The sequence below is a fragment of the Lolium rigidum genome, chromosome 3 (assembly GCF_022539505.1).
Source record: "Lolium rigidum isolate FL_2022 chromosome 3, APGP_CSIRO_Lrig_0.1, whole genome shotgun sequence".
Classification (NCBI taxonomy): domain Eukaryota; kingdom Viridiplantae; phylum Streptophyta; class Magnoliopsida; order Poales; family Poaceae; genus Lolium; species Lolium rigidum.
In genome coordinates, this window is record NC_061510.1 from 15981388 (window position 1) to 16001815 (window position 20428).

At 43.0% G+C, this 20428-nt stretch overlaps 2 protein-coding genes across 2 annotated transcripts; one reads left to right on the forward strand and one right to left on the reverse strand.

Annotated features, from left to right (window-relative positions):
* Positions 1 to 460: 460 nt before the first annotated feature.
* Positions 461 to 1507, reverse strand: LOC124695127 (probable long-chain-alcohol O-fatty-acyltransferase 4). Its single transcript, XM_047228016.1, has one exon. The coding sequence runs from the start codon at positions 1505 to 1507 to the stop codon at positions 461 to 463; it is 1047 nt and encodes a 348-aa protein (XP_047083972.1).
* A 7745-nt stretch (positions 1508 to 9252) lies between these two features.
* LOC124701213 (AP-2 complex subunit alpha-2-like) lies at positions 9253 to 20084 on the forward strand. The gene is made up of 26 exons (XM_047233264.1): positions 9253 to 9399; positions 11400 to 11531; positions 11620 to 11745; positions 12135 to 12197; positions 12277 to 12374; positions 12460 to 12667; positions 13052 to 13123; positions 13197 to 13289; positions 13462 to 13563; positions 13694 to 13791; positions 14704 to 14785; positions 14925 to 15013; positions 15459 to 15564; positions 15650 to 15715; positions 16012 to 16118; positions 16199 to 16505; positions 16642 to 16827; positions 16903 to 17202; positions 17297 to 17377; positions 17473 to 17637; positions 17729 to 17815; positions 17907 to 18032; positions 18309 to 18389; positions 18464 to 18535; positions 19282 to 19361; positions 19451 to 20084. The coding sequence occupies exons 1-26, from the start codon at positions 9268 to 9270 to the stop codon at positions 19593 to 19595; spliced, it is 3204 nt and encodes a 1067-aa protein (XP_047089220.1). The 5' UTR covers positions 9253 to 9267; the 3' UTR covers positions 19596 to 20084.
* Positions 20085 to 20428: the final 344 nt, after the last annotated feature.

The following is a 20428-nucleotide window of genomic DNA, read 5'->3' on the forward strand; positions in this document are numbered from 1 at the left end:
ATTAAGGATGATCAAGTTTGTACTTGTCAAAAAAATGTTTGGAAACGAAATGATTTCCATGATCCTCAGGGAAAAGAAAACAAAATTATGACGAATATAAAGTGAATAGTACCTGGTCATGTTGCATTCTGGGTTTGCTTTTTAAACTCAGGATACAATAAAAGTAATTTTCTAGAAAAATATTCCATTTCAAGTACAATACCTAATCATCTTTGATTTTCAAAAAAAAATTTTTTTTTTTTATTTTTCTGAGTATGGAGATGTGGGACACCCAAAAGCCAATCTATATTTCTCCTCCGGACTGTCCATAACATAGCAGCCATCAAGGATCTGAAAGACACAATTTAACTACTAGGATGATTAACCACAAGAGTGCGTTCATGAGCACATCTTTCAAGATCTGAACACAATATACAGGTATATATTTCCCATGGGGCACGTACGTCACAGCACACGTTCGTCAGCGAGTCGAAAGAACGGGACCGGCGGCGTCGGCAAGCCACCGGCCGCCCTGCTCCATGAGCGCCAGCATCCCCTGGAAATCATGTAGCATAAGCTCGTCGAGGCCGCCCCTGATCAAGGCCGGGAAGAAGAGCCAGAACCCCGTCCCGCCGACGAACGCCAGCGTGAGCGGCACCGCCACCACCCGCGGCGGGCGCCACCAGCCGGCATGCCGCCCCCACCACGCCTCCGCCGCGGCGCACGCTCCATTGAGCACAAAGAAGGCGGCCACGTCGCCACTGGGCGGCTGCCACATGAGGTAGTAGAAGATGAGCTCGTGCATGAGCCCGGAGACGAGGAACGACGCCAGGACGCCGGCCGCGACGCCGAAGCGCGCGCGCACCGGGCCGTACACGGACGGCCGGAGGATGGCGGGCACCATGAGGTTCCACCGCCTGCCCCAGAAATCCCGCAGCGACGACGCCAGGTACGGCCGGTCCACCTGCGGCTCCATCTCCATCCCCAGCACGCCGTGGACCACGCCCTGAACCGACGCCAGAAGGAAGTCCACGGCGAAGTAGATCAGCGTGGTGTACAGGAGGAGAAGCTGCCACCGGCTCATCGCCGCCTTGAACTGGAACGCGTACAAGATGAAGGGGATGAGGCCGCCGGAGAGGAGGATCTTTGTGGCCGCCGAAGCGGGGTTTTGCTTCTTTGCTTTGCTGGAGGAGGTGGACTGCCGGAGCTTGACGGGTAGAGAGGCGGAGCAGACGAACTGGGGGAGGGGCAGGGACGGGTCCAGGGGGCCCCGGCCGGCGGCGAGGAGGAAGAGCTTGAAGGTGCCGAGCCAGCTGAGGAAGAAGCCGGAGATGCCGCGGAACCCGGCGGTGGTGAAGGCGAAGGGGATCCCGTAGAAGAGCACAACGGCGGGCATAAGCGCAGCGAGGCGGCCCGCGCCTGGGCTAGTGCGCGCGGCGGCCACGCGGGCGTACGACATGGCCGCCCAGACAGCAGCCGAGACCTTCCATAGGCTCCCGAGCTCGCCGTCCATGAGCAGCGCCGGCATCTGGTGAGGACGATTTGACGAAGAAATCAGTGGTCTATATTGGCCTCCGGAGCTGTGAAAAATGTTGTTTGGGGGCTTTGACTTCCAAAACATGCGCCATTTGATAACGACTAGTAAGGGCATCTCCAGGGGCGCGACCCTATTTCGGACCTCCGTCGGAAATGGTCGAAATCGTTCGGGTGTCCGTTTGCGTCGGACTAAATGGTCGAAATCATACGGGTGTCTGTTTGTGTTTGCGTCGGGGGAGGCTCCAGCGGCACGACGCATAATCTTTTTCGTTTTATTCATGAAGCCATAATTTACATTAATAAAAAAACATAAAACAGCCAGAAAGACGTGCTAAAAGTAGGTGTTGTCTACTGGTCGTCGTCGCTGACGAGGTCAATCAACTCCGGCGTCGGCCATGGAAGCTCGTACGCCGGCGGTGGAGGAGGTACCGCCGCATGGGCAGGAGGTTGTGGCCAGGGATCCCACGCCGGAGCAGCAGGCGGAGCGCGGACGTTGGAACGCGTCGGCGTGGCCGGAGGAGTCGCCGGCCTCCCCTGCGCGAGCGCCGACTCGCGGAGCTGGATTGCGAGCCCGTCCCACAAAGCGAGCTCGTTGAGCTCATCCCCGCTCGCCGCTGGCCAGTGCCATGGCAATGGCCTCCTCCTCGGAAATTTCCGGCGGCTGGGTCTCCGGATCCCACGCCGGCCCGCCGTCGTCGTGGTCGTACCGTGCCATGGTCACGTCCTTGTCCTCGCCCTCGTCCTCGTCCTCGTCGCCATCCTTGTCCGCATCCTCCTGGTCGTTCTCTTCTTCTTCTGCGGCGATCTCGCGCTCGAAGTAGTCTACGTCGGCGAGGTAGCCAGCGCGGCGGCGCGCGTCGAACTCCCACGTCCCAAATGAAATCCAGTTGTAGGAGTTCAGCGCGTACGCCGGATCCTCCCGCAAATCCGGCGGCAAGATCGCTCGGCGGCGGCGCACCTCGTCCCCCCGCTCTCGGCCCTCGCGCGGAACGGGGGGGGGGGCGGCACGCGCCTCGAGTTGAGGTACCAGCCCCCTGCCGGCAAGTTCGCGTCCGGCCATGGTACCGGCCGATTTTCCTCTCATAGCTGCCGCGCAAAGTCGACGCGGACGTACCGGCCGACCCGTGCCTTCTTGCCGGACCGCGAGCCGCTAGACTCGTGGTCGTTCTTTGTCTTGCGGAACTGCCATCATTTCTTCCCCATGGCGTCGGTGGGGTGGATACCGTGGGATGTGGCAATGGTTTGGTCGGGGAAATGGCCGCCGACAGCGTCCCTTTAAGAGGCTCGGACGCCATCTCGCCTTCAATGACCTGCCACTGCAACACCGCCTCGCTGCGCACGCTCGCGGAAGCCGAGGCGCGTCATTAACGCGGCCTGCAAAGGTTGCAGCGCGCCGCTCGCAAGTAATGCCGCGAAAGACGATGAAGTTGTGTCCCTGCCAGGCGGGCCTGTGCGAGGACCGAGCGAACACTTTGCGTGTCCGCTCAGCGTCCGTAGAGACGCAAACCTGTCACATATTTGGGCCAGGTTTGCGTCTCCGCGGACGGCTCGGTCACTTTACGTCGTCCCGCTGGAGGTGGTGCCAGACGCATTTTTGGCACACACGACTTTTGTCTAATGCAAATTGGTAATAATTTACAAATCATAGTCACAATCAGAGACGAATCAGTTTTCCATTAGTTAAATCGTCCATCTACAAATAGTGTGTTGTGTATTCGAGTCACCACGCGACTCTCGCCTCTCTTATTCTTCCTTACTTCAATCAGTAATGTAGGTAGCGAGTCTAGGCGGAAAATCTGGTTCTGACTCTGCAGCCAAAAGCCTAAGTCCAAAAGTGTTGGACGATGAATGAATTATATTCAACAACCATAATATAACAAATCAGGAATATTGGTTACACGCTCTTATTCATCGCCATCACCATAATAAAGAAATAAATCTAAATACTGCTTATCCATTTTATTCTCCGCAACACAATATATTCTACATCGTTTGCATGTATTCTAAGCACTGGCGTAATGTACATGATGATATAATGAATAATAAGATCGATAGATGTTCCTATTTATATATACTGGAACGAAATTCTTCAGCTAAAAAGTTAGCATATATGTAACTGAATTCCTCAGCAATAAACAATTGACCGACTGCAGTAGTTGTACTAACCAAAGGAATACCCAAGGATGAGTCCCAAATCACCAGATATATGTTCAGATGTATACTGACACAAAAACACCATATGCAAGAATGTATCATGTAGAAGGTGCCAAGTAGACTCTTAGAAATTCAGATCACAAAAAATCTGTGTCATTGTTTCTACAACGCCGCTTGTGGAAGAGATGGTGTAGTCGAGCAGAGCAGCGATTTCTCAAGGTAACCTAGGCAATGGACCACGATAAGCGAGGCATGCAAGGTTTACTATAACTATATATTTTCCAATATGTATGCTAAACCACTTGCAAATTCAGCAGTTCCAACTCCACAGCGGGACACAATTACATATAAAAAAACAGTCCTAAACTTAGTACTGAGAACATTCGTACAAAATATTACACAATTATTTACACTATTGTAAGACATTATTAGCACACAGTCATCGCCCGTTTGGTACTCACCAATGTTGATGCACTTGTCAAAAGCAGAGCAGACGACATCCACGTAGCAGGCGTCAGACGAACAATTTAACATTTGAAGCAAATAAATCTATTTCCATCTCACATCTCCTGATAATTCAATAAAGAAATTTACCCTAAAGGTTGTTGCGGAATGCTATAAATTACAGTTCTTTAGGTAATCAAGCCTCACCTCTGCTTACCTGATGATGTGTCGCTATAAAACTTAAAACGATACAAGACAGTGATGTACCGGGATGCTAAAAATGAGTACTTCACTTTCAAAGCTTCCACACTGCCATGTTCTTTTCTGTATCCTTCTTCACTACCTTTGTGGCAACCATCTCGAAATCCTCCTCGGTGACATGCACCCTTCTCTCACAAAGGGCAAAAATTCTACCTTCACCTCCTGAAAAGAAGATGAAAATCAAGGCGATGGAGACATCACACACAGTATGGTTACAATGAAAAAAAATTGACACCCTATTTTTTGCGTATTTTAAAATGAAAATTGATAAAGCGACATGACGAGTAGGAAGGGGAAGAGGAGAGGCCGATACATGCCAATCCTCGTGGGGGAAATATTTTAAGTGCATAACTAGTTCCTTCTATCTTGTTTTGCTTTGTAGTTAAACCGCTAGAAAAGAAGGGGCATGTGATAGAAAGGATTACATTGGTGAGCTAGAATGTTTCTGATAAATGCAAACCTTTCATCTGGTTGCCCACAGTTTGGAAATACCTAATTTATGTTTTCTTTAGTGTTGATAAACCCTTGGGGTATACAAGAGGGTTTTCTTAGCGCTTGTTTTAAGCTAGATTTTAATAGAAAAGTGGAGTTTGTAATACCCTTTTTAAAATATTTGTTCGATAGATAGTATGTAAGAGGGGTGCCTGCCTGACAGGATCATGACGCGCTATTGCTGCTCGCGCAAGAAGGCAACTGCTGGTTGTGCCCGCGGCTCAACAACTTGACTAGAAGATGGGGTGGAGGCGACTCAGCACAAGCGGGGGAGGGAGGGGATTGGGGGACAGATCGTGTCGGGGATTGCGGGAGACAAGGCGGGACGTGGCTAGGATTTTGACCGTGAGCTCCTCTTATTTATGCGACATAGTGAAAAAATTTAGCCGCTCAGATCCACCGGTAGACGCGATCGAATGGTGACTGTGGAGGCTCCGTGAACCCCTTTGTTTGTAACTTTAGATTGGCCCGCAGCCAGGGACACTCCATCATCTTCATCGCTAAAAAAATGCCAGGATTGGCATATGGACTGATGTTGAGTTGTTGTGCTTTGTATGAATGAATAATCATGGTTTGTATTTACGACATATATGGCTACATATGCTTGTCTTGTGCGTGTAATGTTTCTTTAAGAGAAGACATACATTCTTTCTGGACAAACAAAGAATGGTTAAAAGACAATATTAATCACCAGTTTTATGGAAAACTCTTAAATTCCACCGACTAGTTGATCAACCGGTATTTCCTACTCAAGCGTTGCTGCGGGCATCGTAGCACGGGCCACCACCATGCATGCTAGCGTAGCGCCGCCACACAATATCCTAAGGCCGAGTGTCGTCGCCACACGTCCCAAAGCAAAGGGCCAACATTGTGTATTCAAGGACGGAGCGCCTATTGACGTGCATCATTGGATGCTCGCGGAGGGAGCTCCAAACTCAATCTCTCCGCGCGAAGAGATCTAGGAAGATGGGGGGGGGGGGGAGGGGGGGGTTTGAGGATGACCAGATTTGGCTATGAAGAAGTTACAACGAGCATGATACGTTGTCGGAAGCTCTTATGAAAATTTTATTTACTACTAAACTTATTGTAGCTACTATACAATCATGTAAAGAAGCTCATGTGGTTCTATATCAGTGAAGTACATAGAGAGATGATACAGACTACTTCCACAAACACAAAGTTCAGAGGGTGGATTACCCCCTCTTCATCATGGAGGTGATGGAGATGATGTTGGAGGATTCACAGGAGCAACCGGGGATGAATTTGTGGATAATCATCCCTCCAATCATTGTAGTTTATGTCTTTGTTTCGTGGTTTCTCTATATGTGTATGCCTCTTTGCGATTTCAGGACTTATATAGAAGGTTTTAGGTCAATATGATGATGGTGGCATGAAGATTGAGGCAAAAGGGTCGACGAGCCTCAAGTGGCCCCATAGGGCGACCAGGAAGGGTGGCCGCGCCATGGGCCCGATTCGGCGGCCCATCAACCTCCTAGTCTACTTCTCACATCCATGTAATCCCCAAAAAGTGATGTGGCAAAAATATTGGGTCATTTTGACGTTCGGAAGGTTCTTGAAACTTAAAGAATACACAAAAAAGGTTTTCTGTTTTGTTGAGTTAAAATGAAAATAATCTGGACTTGGTGCCCTGAAATCAATGTAACCGCAAGGTAGAAACATTATATATGATACACATATGAAGGGCCGACAAATAATAAACTACAAAGTTCATACATTTCACATGTGTCAACATGCAACACACAATCAATCGCCCATATCACAATTTAAACATATTTTTCTTAGTTGCCAACCATTTTGTGTTGTTCCCAGCTTTAGTTATTTCTACTTCCTTGGGACATTGGACCAAAGACTAGCTGTATATTCATCCAAATTATTACAAACATAAAGATATTTGACAGAGTTTGTTCGCCTATAGTAGGCAAAGGAAATGTAGCCAACTACTTCGCTTTGCTGGTTTTATGTAAATATGTTCCAAGGTACATATATTCTATGATTGCCATGATTTAGTTTTTAATCTGAGTTTAACATGCTCGAGTGGAGTACCCTTTTCGTCTCCCAATTTCATTCTTCTATCTTTCTACAACTTAAGCTGACGCATGCAGAAAAACTACATCCACAAAGGACATAGAGTTACCATTTCTAATTGTGTTTTATGTATTTGTTACAAGGATGCTTGATGGAATGGCTCAACCAAGCACATAAATAAGCATTTTTACTAGGCATTCTTCTTGATGTTTTAGTTAATTGTCTTACATGCCACTGTTTTGTTGAGACTGGTCATTTATGCTAGTTGCTTTTTTCCCATTTTGCAGTTGTCATAGGAGCTAAGTGGAAACATTACATCTTTTCTTAAATTTTGGCACACTAATGTCCCGCTACAACGCTCGGGTATCTTCTAGTAAGAACTAAAAGAAATACCATCCCTTTCAAATCATGTTTATCGAATATTTCAAAAGTTATGGATTTTTCGAAAGGATTCAGGTACACAATCTTAGGGTATAATTATATATATTAGTATTATTTGACACAATACTAGGAAATTTACTTTTTTTGTCAATGAACAATAAAAGAATATATGAGCTTAGGGATGGTTCCAACTTAAGTGTACTTTTTGAAGAACTTCCATTGATTCAATGATGAATCAGTGGCGTGAAGTGGTACAACTAGCTATTAGTTTGAATGATCTTGATGATACGGCATTTGAATGTAAAGAAATATATTCTTCAAAGTCTTTATACGCCATTGTTCATTTAAGGGGTGTGCAACCAGTTTACTTGCTTTTTGTTTGGGAGCTCAAAGTCCCTCATAGGATTCAAATCTTTCTCTGGTTGCTCTCTCAAACTAAGATAATGACTAGGGATAATCGAAGAAATAGAGGAATGCTTAAATCTTTAGAATGTAGTCTTCGTAAAGATGTAGTCTGTTAGACATTTATTCTTTGACTATATCTAGCTTGCTTTGTGAGGATGTTAAAGAAGTTTTTAATGTATGTTCACGGATTTCTTCTCTCTAGCATCTAAGTGGCTTACTAGCAAGAGATGCTTGCATCTTAATGTTGTTTGCTTTGCTGGTTTCGAGCATGTGAAACAACATGAATAATATTTTTATGTTTAACAAAATGACTTAGCTGAACATGAAACATGTTTGGCACCTAGTTATGCCCTTCATACGGAATTGTAAGATCTTTTTTCGAAGAAGAAGCAGGGCTTTAGTGGACCAACTCATGGGCGCTAATGATTAGAAAAATCAAGATCCCTTTGGAGCTAGACTGAGGTGCAGTACATTAGGTTTGGTTTCCTCCTAGAAGACTATGCAACTGGATCATTATCTGGAGGCTGGGCATCTATGTGGTAATGTGATGAGTTTTAAACTTGTTGTCGTATAGTGTAACTTGATATGTTTCTGCCTTTTTGAGCTTGTAGTTGGCTCATAAACTTCTAAATCTTAAAAAAATAGGACTGTGTATGGCTATCTAGGTCTCGACGATAACACATTTAGCTTATAGTTTACTTTCGATTTCCTACGTAAAACTTCTAGCTGCTAAACAAACGATGTTAATGGTATTCGGAGGAATATATGCTTGTTAGTCTAAATAAATAGTACCTTCGTTCTGCAATATACATATAGTGTTTTTTAAAAGCCAAACAAGATATAGTTTGATCGAATTTAAAGACACATCTAGTGAGAACTACGATACTGTATAAATATAATACGAAGCTGTATGACATGATGCATCTAATGATATTGTTTCGGGCTTTCGGCGTGAGAGATATTGATAGCTTTTTTGTACTTAAGAACTTGGTCGAAGTTTACATCGTTTGATTTTTGAAAAATCTATACATCTTATTTTACGGAATGGAGGTACTAGTACTATTATTCTACAAAATCAAACAATTCAAAGTAAAAAAGAAACAACCCAAATTTAGATAAAACCGCGACATTACTTTTGGGATGAAGTGAGTATTTCTACGAAAACCTTTGATGACATAAAATGCCCTCAAAGGTCAACTCCAAATCTGTGTACAGGTCATCCTCCACGAATTTTAAAATTCCGATGCCAACCCAACCAACCAACCAATCCTTAACATTTTTTTCCGACTTTTCTCTCGTGGAGACTGGACTGGCTGGGAGACAGACGAGAAGGAAGGAAACCTTCGAGAAACCAGCGAAAAAGCGCCCCAATCCAGCGCCGAGACAGATCAAACACGCCGGGACCGAATCAAAAACCCTCGCCGGCGGCCGCCTCCTCCGCGGGCCGATCCATTCCGGCGGGCGAGGTTCAGCTCCTCGGGGGCGCTGCTCGGCGGCCAGATCTCGCGCGGCGGCTCGCAGATCTGGGGGCTCCCCGTTCCCTAGAAGCGGCTGCGGCGGGCGGAGGGGATGGCGCTCTCCGGGATGCGCGGGCTGTCGGTCTTCATCAGCGACGTGCGCAACTGCCACAACAAGGAGCAGGAGCGCCTCCGCGTCGACAAGGAGCTCGGCAACATCCGCACGCGCTTCAAGCACGAGAAGGTAGGCCCCCGCCTCCTCGCCTCTCCATCTCCATTTCGTGATCTATGCGGGAATTCAGGCGGGAATTCGGCATTGAGCTAGAGACGGGGCCAGTCTGGGCTGCGAATTGGGTTTGACTCGTCCTACTCTCGAAATGTTTCGTAGTAGATGCTTAGCCTCATCGTACTTACTGAATTGTGTGAAAACAGTCGTGACGAACTGCTTTGGTTCTGATTTCTTCGAGTAGTTCGGGGCTGGAATTGAGCTGTTGGTGTGAAGCTGAACTCTGCACTCAAAATCGTGAAAATGCCCTGATACTTGGTTCTACGCCCATCTGTTATAACCGCATTACACTGTAGACAATGACATAGCTATTACGTGGCAACGATACTTGTAGATAAATTCAGCAACAACTATTACGTGGCTAGATTTAACAACAATTTATAATACCACTGTGAAATACTATTGTGCATCTTAGTCATCAAAATTTCGGAGGCTTGATGCTTGTATCCTAAAATCTCCGTTTAGTAACAGAGGCTGTAGAAGATATAATTTGAGAGCACACATTGTAAGTTGCAAAGTAAAGCTCCACACCGTGGTGTATCATTTGAATGTTTCATGACAAAGAGGCAATGTTTCATATGAAACTGCTGCAGCACAAACCAGCGTCGTATGCCTGAATGCATGGCCTTCCATCAGGGTTTTGTAATGCATGCCCATGCATTATGAAAAAGTAGTCTCAAACTACTCCGGGTGCAGGTGGACGTGGGCATCCGCAGGCCCGCTCCGGCCGCGCCTCTCCTCATTCTCATCGGTGTGTACGTCGTGCGCCCAGCATCTACTCGTCGTTTCCTTGCTTGGACGCCTTTGTCACCCCGCCTGCTCCATCCTGGAAGCTCGCACGCGGTTGATAATGTGCCTTATCATGCGGACTGCTATTCCTGCATAACCTGCGGAACGCACAGCCCGTGCGCGGTCTGCGGGCTCCTTCTAGTCCTGCAATTCATGGTCGCGGCTGTTGTGGCCCGTCCGCGGACATGTCGACTTGCACCCTGACAATTTACACTAAGAGATACTTGATTAATCCATGCTTGATTACAATATACTTGTGCTAGCCAGCATTCGATAGGTGGAAGTTATCCTGAAGAATATGGAAACTAACCAGATCATAAAACAATTGGCCTCTACTTTCCTATCAGTAAGATCCTTATCCATATATGGATGGACATATGCATATGTTGCACATATCAGTTGTTTTGTAGAGTAAACATCTGCCATATTTTGATACACCATCTTGTTTTATGTCAGGCCAGTTTTGTCTAGATTCTAGAAACGTACGATCTTAACTATAAGGTGATATTGGTCTCGTCAGCGCACGCAAAGTGCCACCATAGAGAAGAAGCACCATGTCCATTTATCATTTCCAATTCCTTTTATGCTGTTGAGGGAAAATATTTAATGTACACAGAAAGAATGGAGACGGGATGTACCAAAACCATGCCATTCCATTTGTACGAGTGTTCTCATGGTATCCTCAATAACGTAACAGTTATATGGATCAGTGTGTAATTATGTTGGTAAGCTAGTGGAGAATACTTCAGATAACCATTCCTTTTCATGGTAATTGCCAAGGGCATTCCACTTCCCTTATAGTAATGCTGATACACATGCATTGCAACAGTTAACACATCACAGAAGAAATATACTCCCTCCGTCCACAAATAAGTGTATATGCGGGTTTTTCAAGATAAATTATGAAGTGAAGTGGAAAATGCATTGGGAAGATGCATCTCTCCTCTTTAATTATTTCACCTCCGATGAGCTAAGTGCTTGTAGAAAACAAGGAGAACATGTGCTCAATATTATTGGGTTTGATTTCCGTGCGATGAGAGAGAAGCAGTTAAAGTGCATTGGGAAGATAGGAGTACTCTTTTGTGGACAAAGTTTAGAGCTAGATGTCCATTTATTTGTGGACGGAGGGAATAGTCTTACTGAAAACACCATTATCTGCCATCTTGCAGGGACTGTCGCCATATGAGAAGAAAAAGTATGTTTGGAAAATGCTTTATATACATATGCTGGGTTACGATGTTGACTTCGGGCATATGGAAACTGTTTCTTTGATATCCGCACCAAAGTATCCTGAGAAACAGGTGATAGCCGCCACATCTTTGAAATGCTCACCTATCAAAGTCCTTTGTAATATTGTTTCCTAATTGCTACCCTTTGATTGTGCTTCAGGTTGGATACATTGTGACATCTTGCTTACTGAACGAGAACAACGATTTTCTAAGAATGGTCATAAATACAGTACGCAATGACATAATAGGACGAAATGAGACCTACCAGTGCTTAGCATTGACGATGGTATGCCATCTCATGTTTCACTCTTATTCCGTATCTTCTTTCAGTTTATTTGTACTCTGTAGACATTCTATTCTGAAAATTTTGATCTAACTGCTTTTATGATTATGTAATCAAGTATTACTAATAAGCATGCTTTTGTAAAGATTGCATACGTCGCACATTCTATTTTGGGAATATGACTCGATACTAGAACATGCCAGTAAGGAACTCAAGATGCAAAAAACGCGTAGACAAAATTTCCCAGAATCATGTCAAGAAATTTTCTTTATTTTGCTCTTATTTATTAGTGCCTTTCATTACTGTACATCACTCATGATTGTTTTATAAAATAGAAAAAATTGCACCTCTATTGGCTATTCTACGCATTTCTTTAACTAAATCTATTTCAGGTAGGTAATATTGGTGGGAAAGAATTTTCCGAGTCATTGGCCCCTGACGTCCAGAAACTTCTTGTAAGTGAACGTTATTTTGCTCATATTTTCCTACCTTCTCATTTGAGTGATTGGACTAATGAAACATCTGACTCATCAGATTTCAAGTAGCTGCCGGCCTGTAGTCAGAAAGAAGGCCGCTCTATGCCTTCTGCGACTTTATAGGAAGAATCCAGATGTTGTGAATATTGATGGCTGGTACTAACATAACGGAACATAAGATTCTTGATGTTCTATCATCCACTCCACACAATGGCCCAGCTAATCACATTTCATATGCCAGGTCTGATCGGATGGCACAACTTCTAGATGAGCGTGATCTAGGTGTTCTGACATCTGTCATGAGCCTTTTTGTTTCACTAGTATCTAATAACGCTGAAGCATATTGGAATTGCCTTCCAAAGTGTGTAAGAATATTGGAGAGGATGGCAAGAAACCAAGATATTCCGCAAGAGTACACCTACTATGGAATTCCATCTCCTTGGCTTCAGGTGATTTTCTTTCCATGGCTCATCCAGCTTGGTTAAAGATAGGTCTGCATAAATTTGTACCAAGACAGTTGAATCTATTCGATTACAATCTACTGAAATCTTGTTCTCCTTTAACTTTGGTTTTGTGCTCGTGGTTTCTTTTAGCTGGTCTTGCAAATGCTGGATGCCTGATTTAATTCTTAATTGCATAATTGATTAATGGCATTTGAATTTTTGTCAACTACTTATTTTAATTAAATTTCTTCTTAAAATTGAATTATGTCGCATGCATCATCTACTTTCTATGCTGGTCTGTTCAAACAAATATCTATACCTGTTGTGCATATTGGATGCAATATTCCTGCGCATTCATTCATTTTTTAATTACTTTTATTGTGATTTCAGGTTAAGGCAATGCGAGCTCTTCAATACTTCCCCACTATTGAAGATCCTAGCGCAAGGCGAGCTTTGTTTGAGGTAGTTCTTTTGAATATTGTACCCCACATATCCAAATAGTTCATGAATTATAATGGTTCTTGTCATTCTGTAGGTTTTACAGCGGATTTTGATGGGCACTGATGTTGTTAAAAACGTCAACAAGAACAATGCCTCACATGCTGTTCTCTTTGAAGCTCTTGCTCTGGTGGGTTTGTACTGTCTGTCTGGAAGGCTTCTATTTATTTATTTGTTTATTTTCAGCAATTTGTATATCATTTCCTGCCCTATATCATTTTTTTCTTCATATTTTTATCTCCATATGCTTAAGTATGTCTTCCTTCTAATTTTTTTGTTATGCAATACTTCTCCAATTACAGGTTATGCATCTTGATGCTGAAAAGGAGATGATGTCCCAATGTGTGGCTCTTCTCGGCAAGTTTATTGCTGTCCGAGAGCCAAATATTAGGTATCTTGGTCTGGTAAGTGGCAGTGTACTTCCCGCTAGAGTAGTTTCACTTGATTTTATGCATTCCCCAGTGTTGCTTTAGAATCAAACTGCGTACGTGAGAAATTTATAATAATGTAACAATTTTTCATTCATCTTCACAGGAAAACATGAGTAGGATGCTGCTTGTAACTGATGTACAGGATATAATTAAAAGGCACCAGGCCCAAATCATTACGTCTTTGAAGGATCCAGATATCAGGTATCTGAGGTCTTTCCAACATATTTAATTGCATAGATATTATAAACTGATTAACCCTGCAAAAGATTATATATATATATATATATAAAGGTGCTAACTGCTAAAACCAGTCAGATCACACTTTTAACCTAGGGCGGTGAAATTTTGGAACTTCATACCTTATTTGTAAGGGATACAGTAGGAGAGTATTCTAATAATTTGCATAATTGAATCTGTATTTTCTTACTCTAGATGTACCAGAGTACCCATCTTGTATTGATAATTGTTGTTCAAACACTTTGTCTTACATCCTTCCTAAGCAGTACCTTCATGATACTGATGACCCGTACTAAAGTTTGACTTATCAAAAAATGTTTCTTAAAACTATCCAAGTACTATTAGATGACCCGTACTAAAATACTGATTAATTTGAGCCACAGATATATACTTTATTTTGCTTCATTTGAAACCCTTTTTTTCCTCCAGCCTTGTACTCTTCTGTTCCCCTAGTGTTAAAAATAGAACAATGCTTATGTATTAAGCTCCAACATGGTGAGTAGTTAACACATGGAGCACAACTATGTACATGGGCTGCATAGGTGAAACAGTTTGGATGAAGCGCTTGGATCAGAGCAGGCCCAATATGTGGAGGGGGATGTTAAAAGCATTTCCTGAAGACATGTATATGTTTTCATGTGAGGAATGCTCCATGCATGACTTACATAACTGATGACAACCACTTGTGGGTTTAAGAGGGTAGTGGTGAAAGGCTCAAAGCTAGTATGTTCACTAATAAAGGATAAATATGGATTTTCATATTGTTGTCATATAACTAGCAGTTTATATAAACTCAGCTAGCCAGCTCGTTATTGAAAAAGTTTCTTACAGTTTTCATGTGTTCGGTACTTTATGTATTTGCTATTTGTCGTGCAGCATTAGAAGGCGAGCTCTTGATTTGCTATATGGCATGTGTGATGTTACAAATGCAAAGGAAATTGTCGAGGAGTTATTGCAGGTAACTAATGTTGTGATTGTCCTGCAAATGAAAAAAAAATCTCAAGACATTGTTAGCTTGTTAATTGTTATAGGTCATTGCACCTGTTAACTGCTTTCTATCGTATCCGTAACACTACATTATCTTTTTTTTTTGTCAGTACCTTAACACAGCTGAATTCGCAATGCGTGAAGAGCTGGCTCTGAAAGCAGCCATTCTTGCTGAGAAGTTTGCTCCAGATCTTTCTTGGTAAAGATTTTATGACTGAATCAGCTCTTATTTACTTATTGGTGTTGAGCTTGATAGCTGAATTGTCTTGCATATATATATATATATTTTTTTTTTTTTGAAAAGGAAATTATATTCCACTAAACAAGCTGCACAGCAAGATCGCTGGCAAGCAAACCGATTACACAATCAGGAGCAGTGCCCATCCATTGTCTTGCATATATTCTTTGCATACATGTGGTATTTTCCATACGCAGCCAGTAGCCTTCAAATCGAATCAAGTAGCTGTTCACCAAAAATGGGTGCAGCCCATGGTTTTACTGTTAACGTGATACTTCTGTATTGCGCTGCTGCACTTTGTGTAGAGTAATAACTCGAGAGGACACACTACTTTACACTGCTTTCTTGTATCTGTAGCTTCACGTCCTTGATAAGTGGTGGCTATATCTAACTTCTGTTTCTGTAGGTATGTTGATGTTATACTTCAGTTGATAGACAAAGCTGGAGATTTTGTAAGTGACGATATATGGTATCGAGTGGTACAATTTGTCACCAACAATGAGGATCTGCAGGTTCGTGCATATTTATGATTCCACTTTCACTGAATCTTCTCGGTATTGTTTGATAGACCTGATGTTTGACTTGTAATTTTGTCAGCCATATGCTGCAGCTAAGGCGAGGGAATACCTTGATAAGCCTGCTTTGCATGAGACAATGGTCAAGGTATTTTTCATCACCTGAACCTGTTGTACTAATACCGGGAAGTTTGATTTGTCAGGACTGCTTGATAGTTTTAATTTGTAAGAGCACCGTTGCAAATCTGTGTTTTTTTACTGGCAGTACAGTCTGCTGATAAATACTTGGGCCAATCGATATCCATGATGTTGCCTCATTAAACTTGGACCTTTTGTTCTGCTTTATTCGCCTGTCATAAAGGAATACAATTTGCCTACCAACTGTTTTGCCTCTTGTTTTTACTCTGTTTCACTTTACATTGTCCTTGTCTTATCCCAATACAGGTCAGTGCTTACCTTCTTGGAGAGTATGGCCACCTTTTGGCTCGAAGACCTGGTTGTAGCCCTAAGGAATTGTTTACCATTATAAATGATAGGCTTCCAACAGTATCGTAATTTCTAAAGCACCTCTTTGATTAACTTTATTTTTTTCTGCCCTGTTGTAAATCTTAATCCCATGTTTTTTTATCAGGACAAGTACTATTGCCATTATTCTCTCGTCTTACGCCAAGATACTTCTGCATACTCAACCTCCTGATGCGGGACTGCAGCAACAAATCCTGGCAATATTCAAAAAGTATCAACTGACTCTTTCTGCTTTGATGATATGCCACCTTTTGTTCGTGGAAGGTTTTTTCACCCTTGCATTATATTTCAGGCATGAGAGCTATATCGATGTTGAAATACAACAGAGAGCAGTTGAATATTTTGAATTGAGCAAAAAGGGCGCTGCTTTGGCTGATGTGTTGGCTGAAATGCCAAAATTTCCTGAACGTGAGGTAAATATATATCCTGTTTACTTGTGTAATGTGTACTCACATTTGCTGGCTATACTCTCTTTTGTTCAATTCATTTTATTACAGCAGGAAAGCTTCAATTTTAATATCTAACTATGTATTTGCTTGTCAAATCTAGTCTGCCCTGTTGAAAAAGGCTGAAGATGCTGAAGTTGACACAGCAGAGCAGAGTGCCATAAAACTACGAAGTCAGCAGCAAACATCCAGTGCTCTTGTTTTAGCTGATCAGCCTCCTGTAAATGGATCAGCACCAGCTGCTAATCATCTCACTCTTGTGAAGATGCCCAGTCAAAATATTGCCGAGGTATGACCTTCTTAGTTGTTAAATACACTCAACATAATTCATGAGTTGATTTAAGTGGATATTTACGATATTCAGGAAAGCAATGTCATTCATGAAGAAACTGCCTTAGAAGCCCCCAAAGAAAATGGTGCTCCTGTTGAAGTCGAGAGCAAAGTGGAGATCCTCAGTGAGACCGCTGCTGAGAGTAAAGTCGTGCCTCCTACGTCACATTCGCCTTCTCAAGCAGATCTCCTTGCGGACCTTTTGGGTCCTCTTGCAATAGAGGGTCCTCCTGCTGCTGTAGAACAAAACCCTGTTCAAGGATTGGAAGCTAATGAAAGTCCGATAGGTGACTTGGCACTAGCTACCCTTGAGGACCAGTCCAACTCTGTTCAGGTACTACTGTACTTTTATCAGCAGAATACAATGCTGTCATTCATTTTTATATGAGTTGATGTTGTCTTCTGTTGACCAACTCTGCTTTATACAGCCAATTGTAAATGTTGAGGAGAAGTTTCATATATTGTGCACGAAAGATAGTGGAGTTCTGTATGAGGATCCTAATATCCAGGTTCGCAGAAGTCATTAGCCTTCCCTTCCTTCCCTTGAGCATTTATTATCTCTGCTGCTTTAACCTTCTTTGTGGTTACTGGGCCCTACCTCTAGATTGGTTTAAAAGCAGAGTGGCGTGCCCATCATGGTCGTCTTATTCTATTCCTGGGGAATAAAAATACTTCACCTATTGTGTCAATGCGAGCTCTGATTTTGCCTCCTAGCCATTTCAAAGTGGAACTCTCTTCAGTGCCTGATACAATTCCTCCTAGAGCACAGGTACCAAACGCTGCAGTACTGCTTTCACATTTTCCCTGTTTCCTTTCCCAATTTTATCCTATTTTCATTTTCATTTCTCCATGTTCTTTAGGTGCAAATTCCAGTTGAGTTTACAAATCTCCGGGCGAGTAGAGATGTTGCTGTTCTTGATTTCTCATATAATCATGGAACTGTACCGGTAATTATTTTATGATACCATGTTTTCGTGAGAGTCCATGCATTCACTTTTTTTCTCACAAGGTAACAACAGTGTCTGCTTGCTTATCCAGGTGAATGCTAAACTTCGACTTCCTGTTGTATTGCACAAATTCTTGCAACCAGTAACTCTTACGCCGGAAGAATTTTTTCCTCAGTGGAAAGCATGGACTGTTCAGTCACTAAAGCTTCAAGAAGTGGTAAGTTCTTTGTGTTATGGATTACTCCCCCTATTCCAAAATATAGTGCATAAAGATTTGTCCAAAATCAAACTCTGTAGATGTCGATATTTTATTCTATAAATTTGGACAAATTTTACAATGTTTGACTCAGGACTGTAAGCACTATATTTTGGAATGCATGGAGTATTATGTGTTCTCTGAAGCAAAAAAGCAAAAACCTGACCATCAGCATTACTTGATTAAGTACTTACTGGATCAGTCTCCTAATGAACATCTTTGTATATGAACAAACAGGTTAAAGGTGTTAGACCATTACCTCTTCCTGAAATGGCCAATCTATTCCTGAGCCTTCACCTGGCAGTTACTCCTGGACTTGTATGTCATGCGATTTGTCTCCACATTTTATAGCTATTTTGTTTCGTATTATTGAACATGTACTTTTTTTTTAGGATACCAATCCGAACAACATGGTGGCGTGTGGTACATTCTTTTCGGAAGCAACCCATACCATGCTTTGTCTGGTAAGTATCTTGGTGGTCTATGCATTAAATTCTTGGTTTAAGAATCTTTCTGCAAAGAAATTGTGCTGTTATTGATACAGCTAGTTTGTCTTATAATTATTTCCTTATTTATCCCGGCATCATGTCGTCATCTAGACCATATTTTGCTGACTCAACCAAACACTCTTTGTTGTATCCATTTGTACCTAACAAGCACTATTAGGTTATATTAAAGTTTAGCCCAACCCAGTTCATTGCACAAACAAGTGCAGGCCTGGCCATTTTTCAAGTTCCAGTTCCACCTGACAAATAGCAGCCAATAGAAAAACTATTATTATACTGCCTATCTGGTCCCAGGATAGGGCGAGCCGGGAATCATGGCTTTGCAGTTTTCCTATCCTCTCATTCTACTGGTGAAGGTGCATCTATTTGCTGTTGTGTGCAGCTTATGCTGCATTATCCTTAGTAGCGGGTATAATAGGCAGCTTCACTGGTTAACTGAACATTGAGCCATAGCTAGGAGAAATTCTAAGCTAGAGGCAATTTCTCGACGGGGCATCAGTGCACAAAATGGTCTCTGCTACCTGCTGTATTTTGTAGGAATATACATGCTATTATTGTTTTTTCCATTTTGGTATTTGCTGTGTAATTATCTGTTACATGTAAAATTTTGCACATATATGTTGTGGTCATACATTATGAATATTCTTTTGTTCAAAATGTAGGTTTCCAACCATGTCTGCCACTTTTTTTTGACCATTTTGCAGGTCAGAGTTGAAACAGATCCCCAAGACAGAACACAACTCCGGCTAACAGTCGCATCAGGAGATCAATATTTGACATTCGAGTATAGCTTTGCTTCTCTTAGCTCCACAATAATGTATGATTATGGCTACTAGGAAAACAATGCCGATCTCAGATTTTTTTTCCAAACAGGTTGAAAGAATATATCAAGGAACATTTGATTGACCTCCCAAGGACTCGAGTGTCCTCCCCGCCTGCTCCGCAACAACCACAGTTGCCCCCAGCAGCACCTGCCACATATAACGACCCTGGTGCCATGCTAGCTGGATTGCTATGAAATGGAAATGTTTCGAGACAGTAGCATCTCGACGTACATTACTACAGTTGTTTCATCTGAGGATCTAACATCCGAAACAAGCATCTTGCTGCCAAGACTCGATCGTGGTTGAAGATGGTGGGGCAGGAAGGGCTGGCGGAGTTTGTCTTGGTTCTTCACCGGAGAGCAAGGTTGTCTTCAGCTTGGTTCTTCACCGGAGAGCGAGGTTGTCTTCAGCTTGGTTCTTCACCGGAGAGCACTGTATTCTTTTGGGCTGTAGCAAGGTCCCCACATAGTGTGTAATCTTCCTTTGTTTCTCGATATATGGATGCCATCTCGCATTGCATTTCCTAGGTCTGGTGGTGAACATCAGTAGTTTTTGTGTGTTTATATGATGAGGTGATAGGTTTTCCACCAAGCCAGTTTGTAAAGTTGCCAATGATGCGCATTGCATTACTGTGTACCAATAATGTTGGAGAATAGGGGAAAGGACATTGGTAGGATTTTGTCTTTTTTGTTTGTCTATGTTGGCTGGTTGCTCAAGATGGAAACAGGCTGGGTTGATCCACCAGGTCATTGACCTGGTCCAAAAATTTGAGCCTCATATCTGATATGCTCTAATCCAGTGGTTAAAATGGAGCAGATATCGGCAACCCTATTTTTCTTGGATTTGTATTCGGAGTCGATAGTGTGCTGATAGAAATATGCAACCCGAGCCTGCCGGATGCAAATACAGACCAAAGCCTGCTGGTTACAAAGACTGAATAAAAGGGTGAATGTGGTTCGGTTGCGGATAGATTGATGTCACTTCGGAGATTGGAATGAGATATTGCATTGCTGCTGTACCAACCATC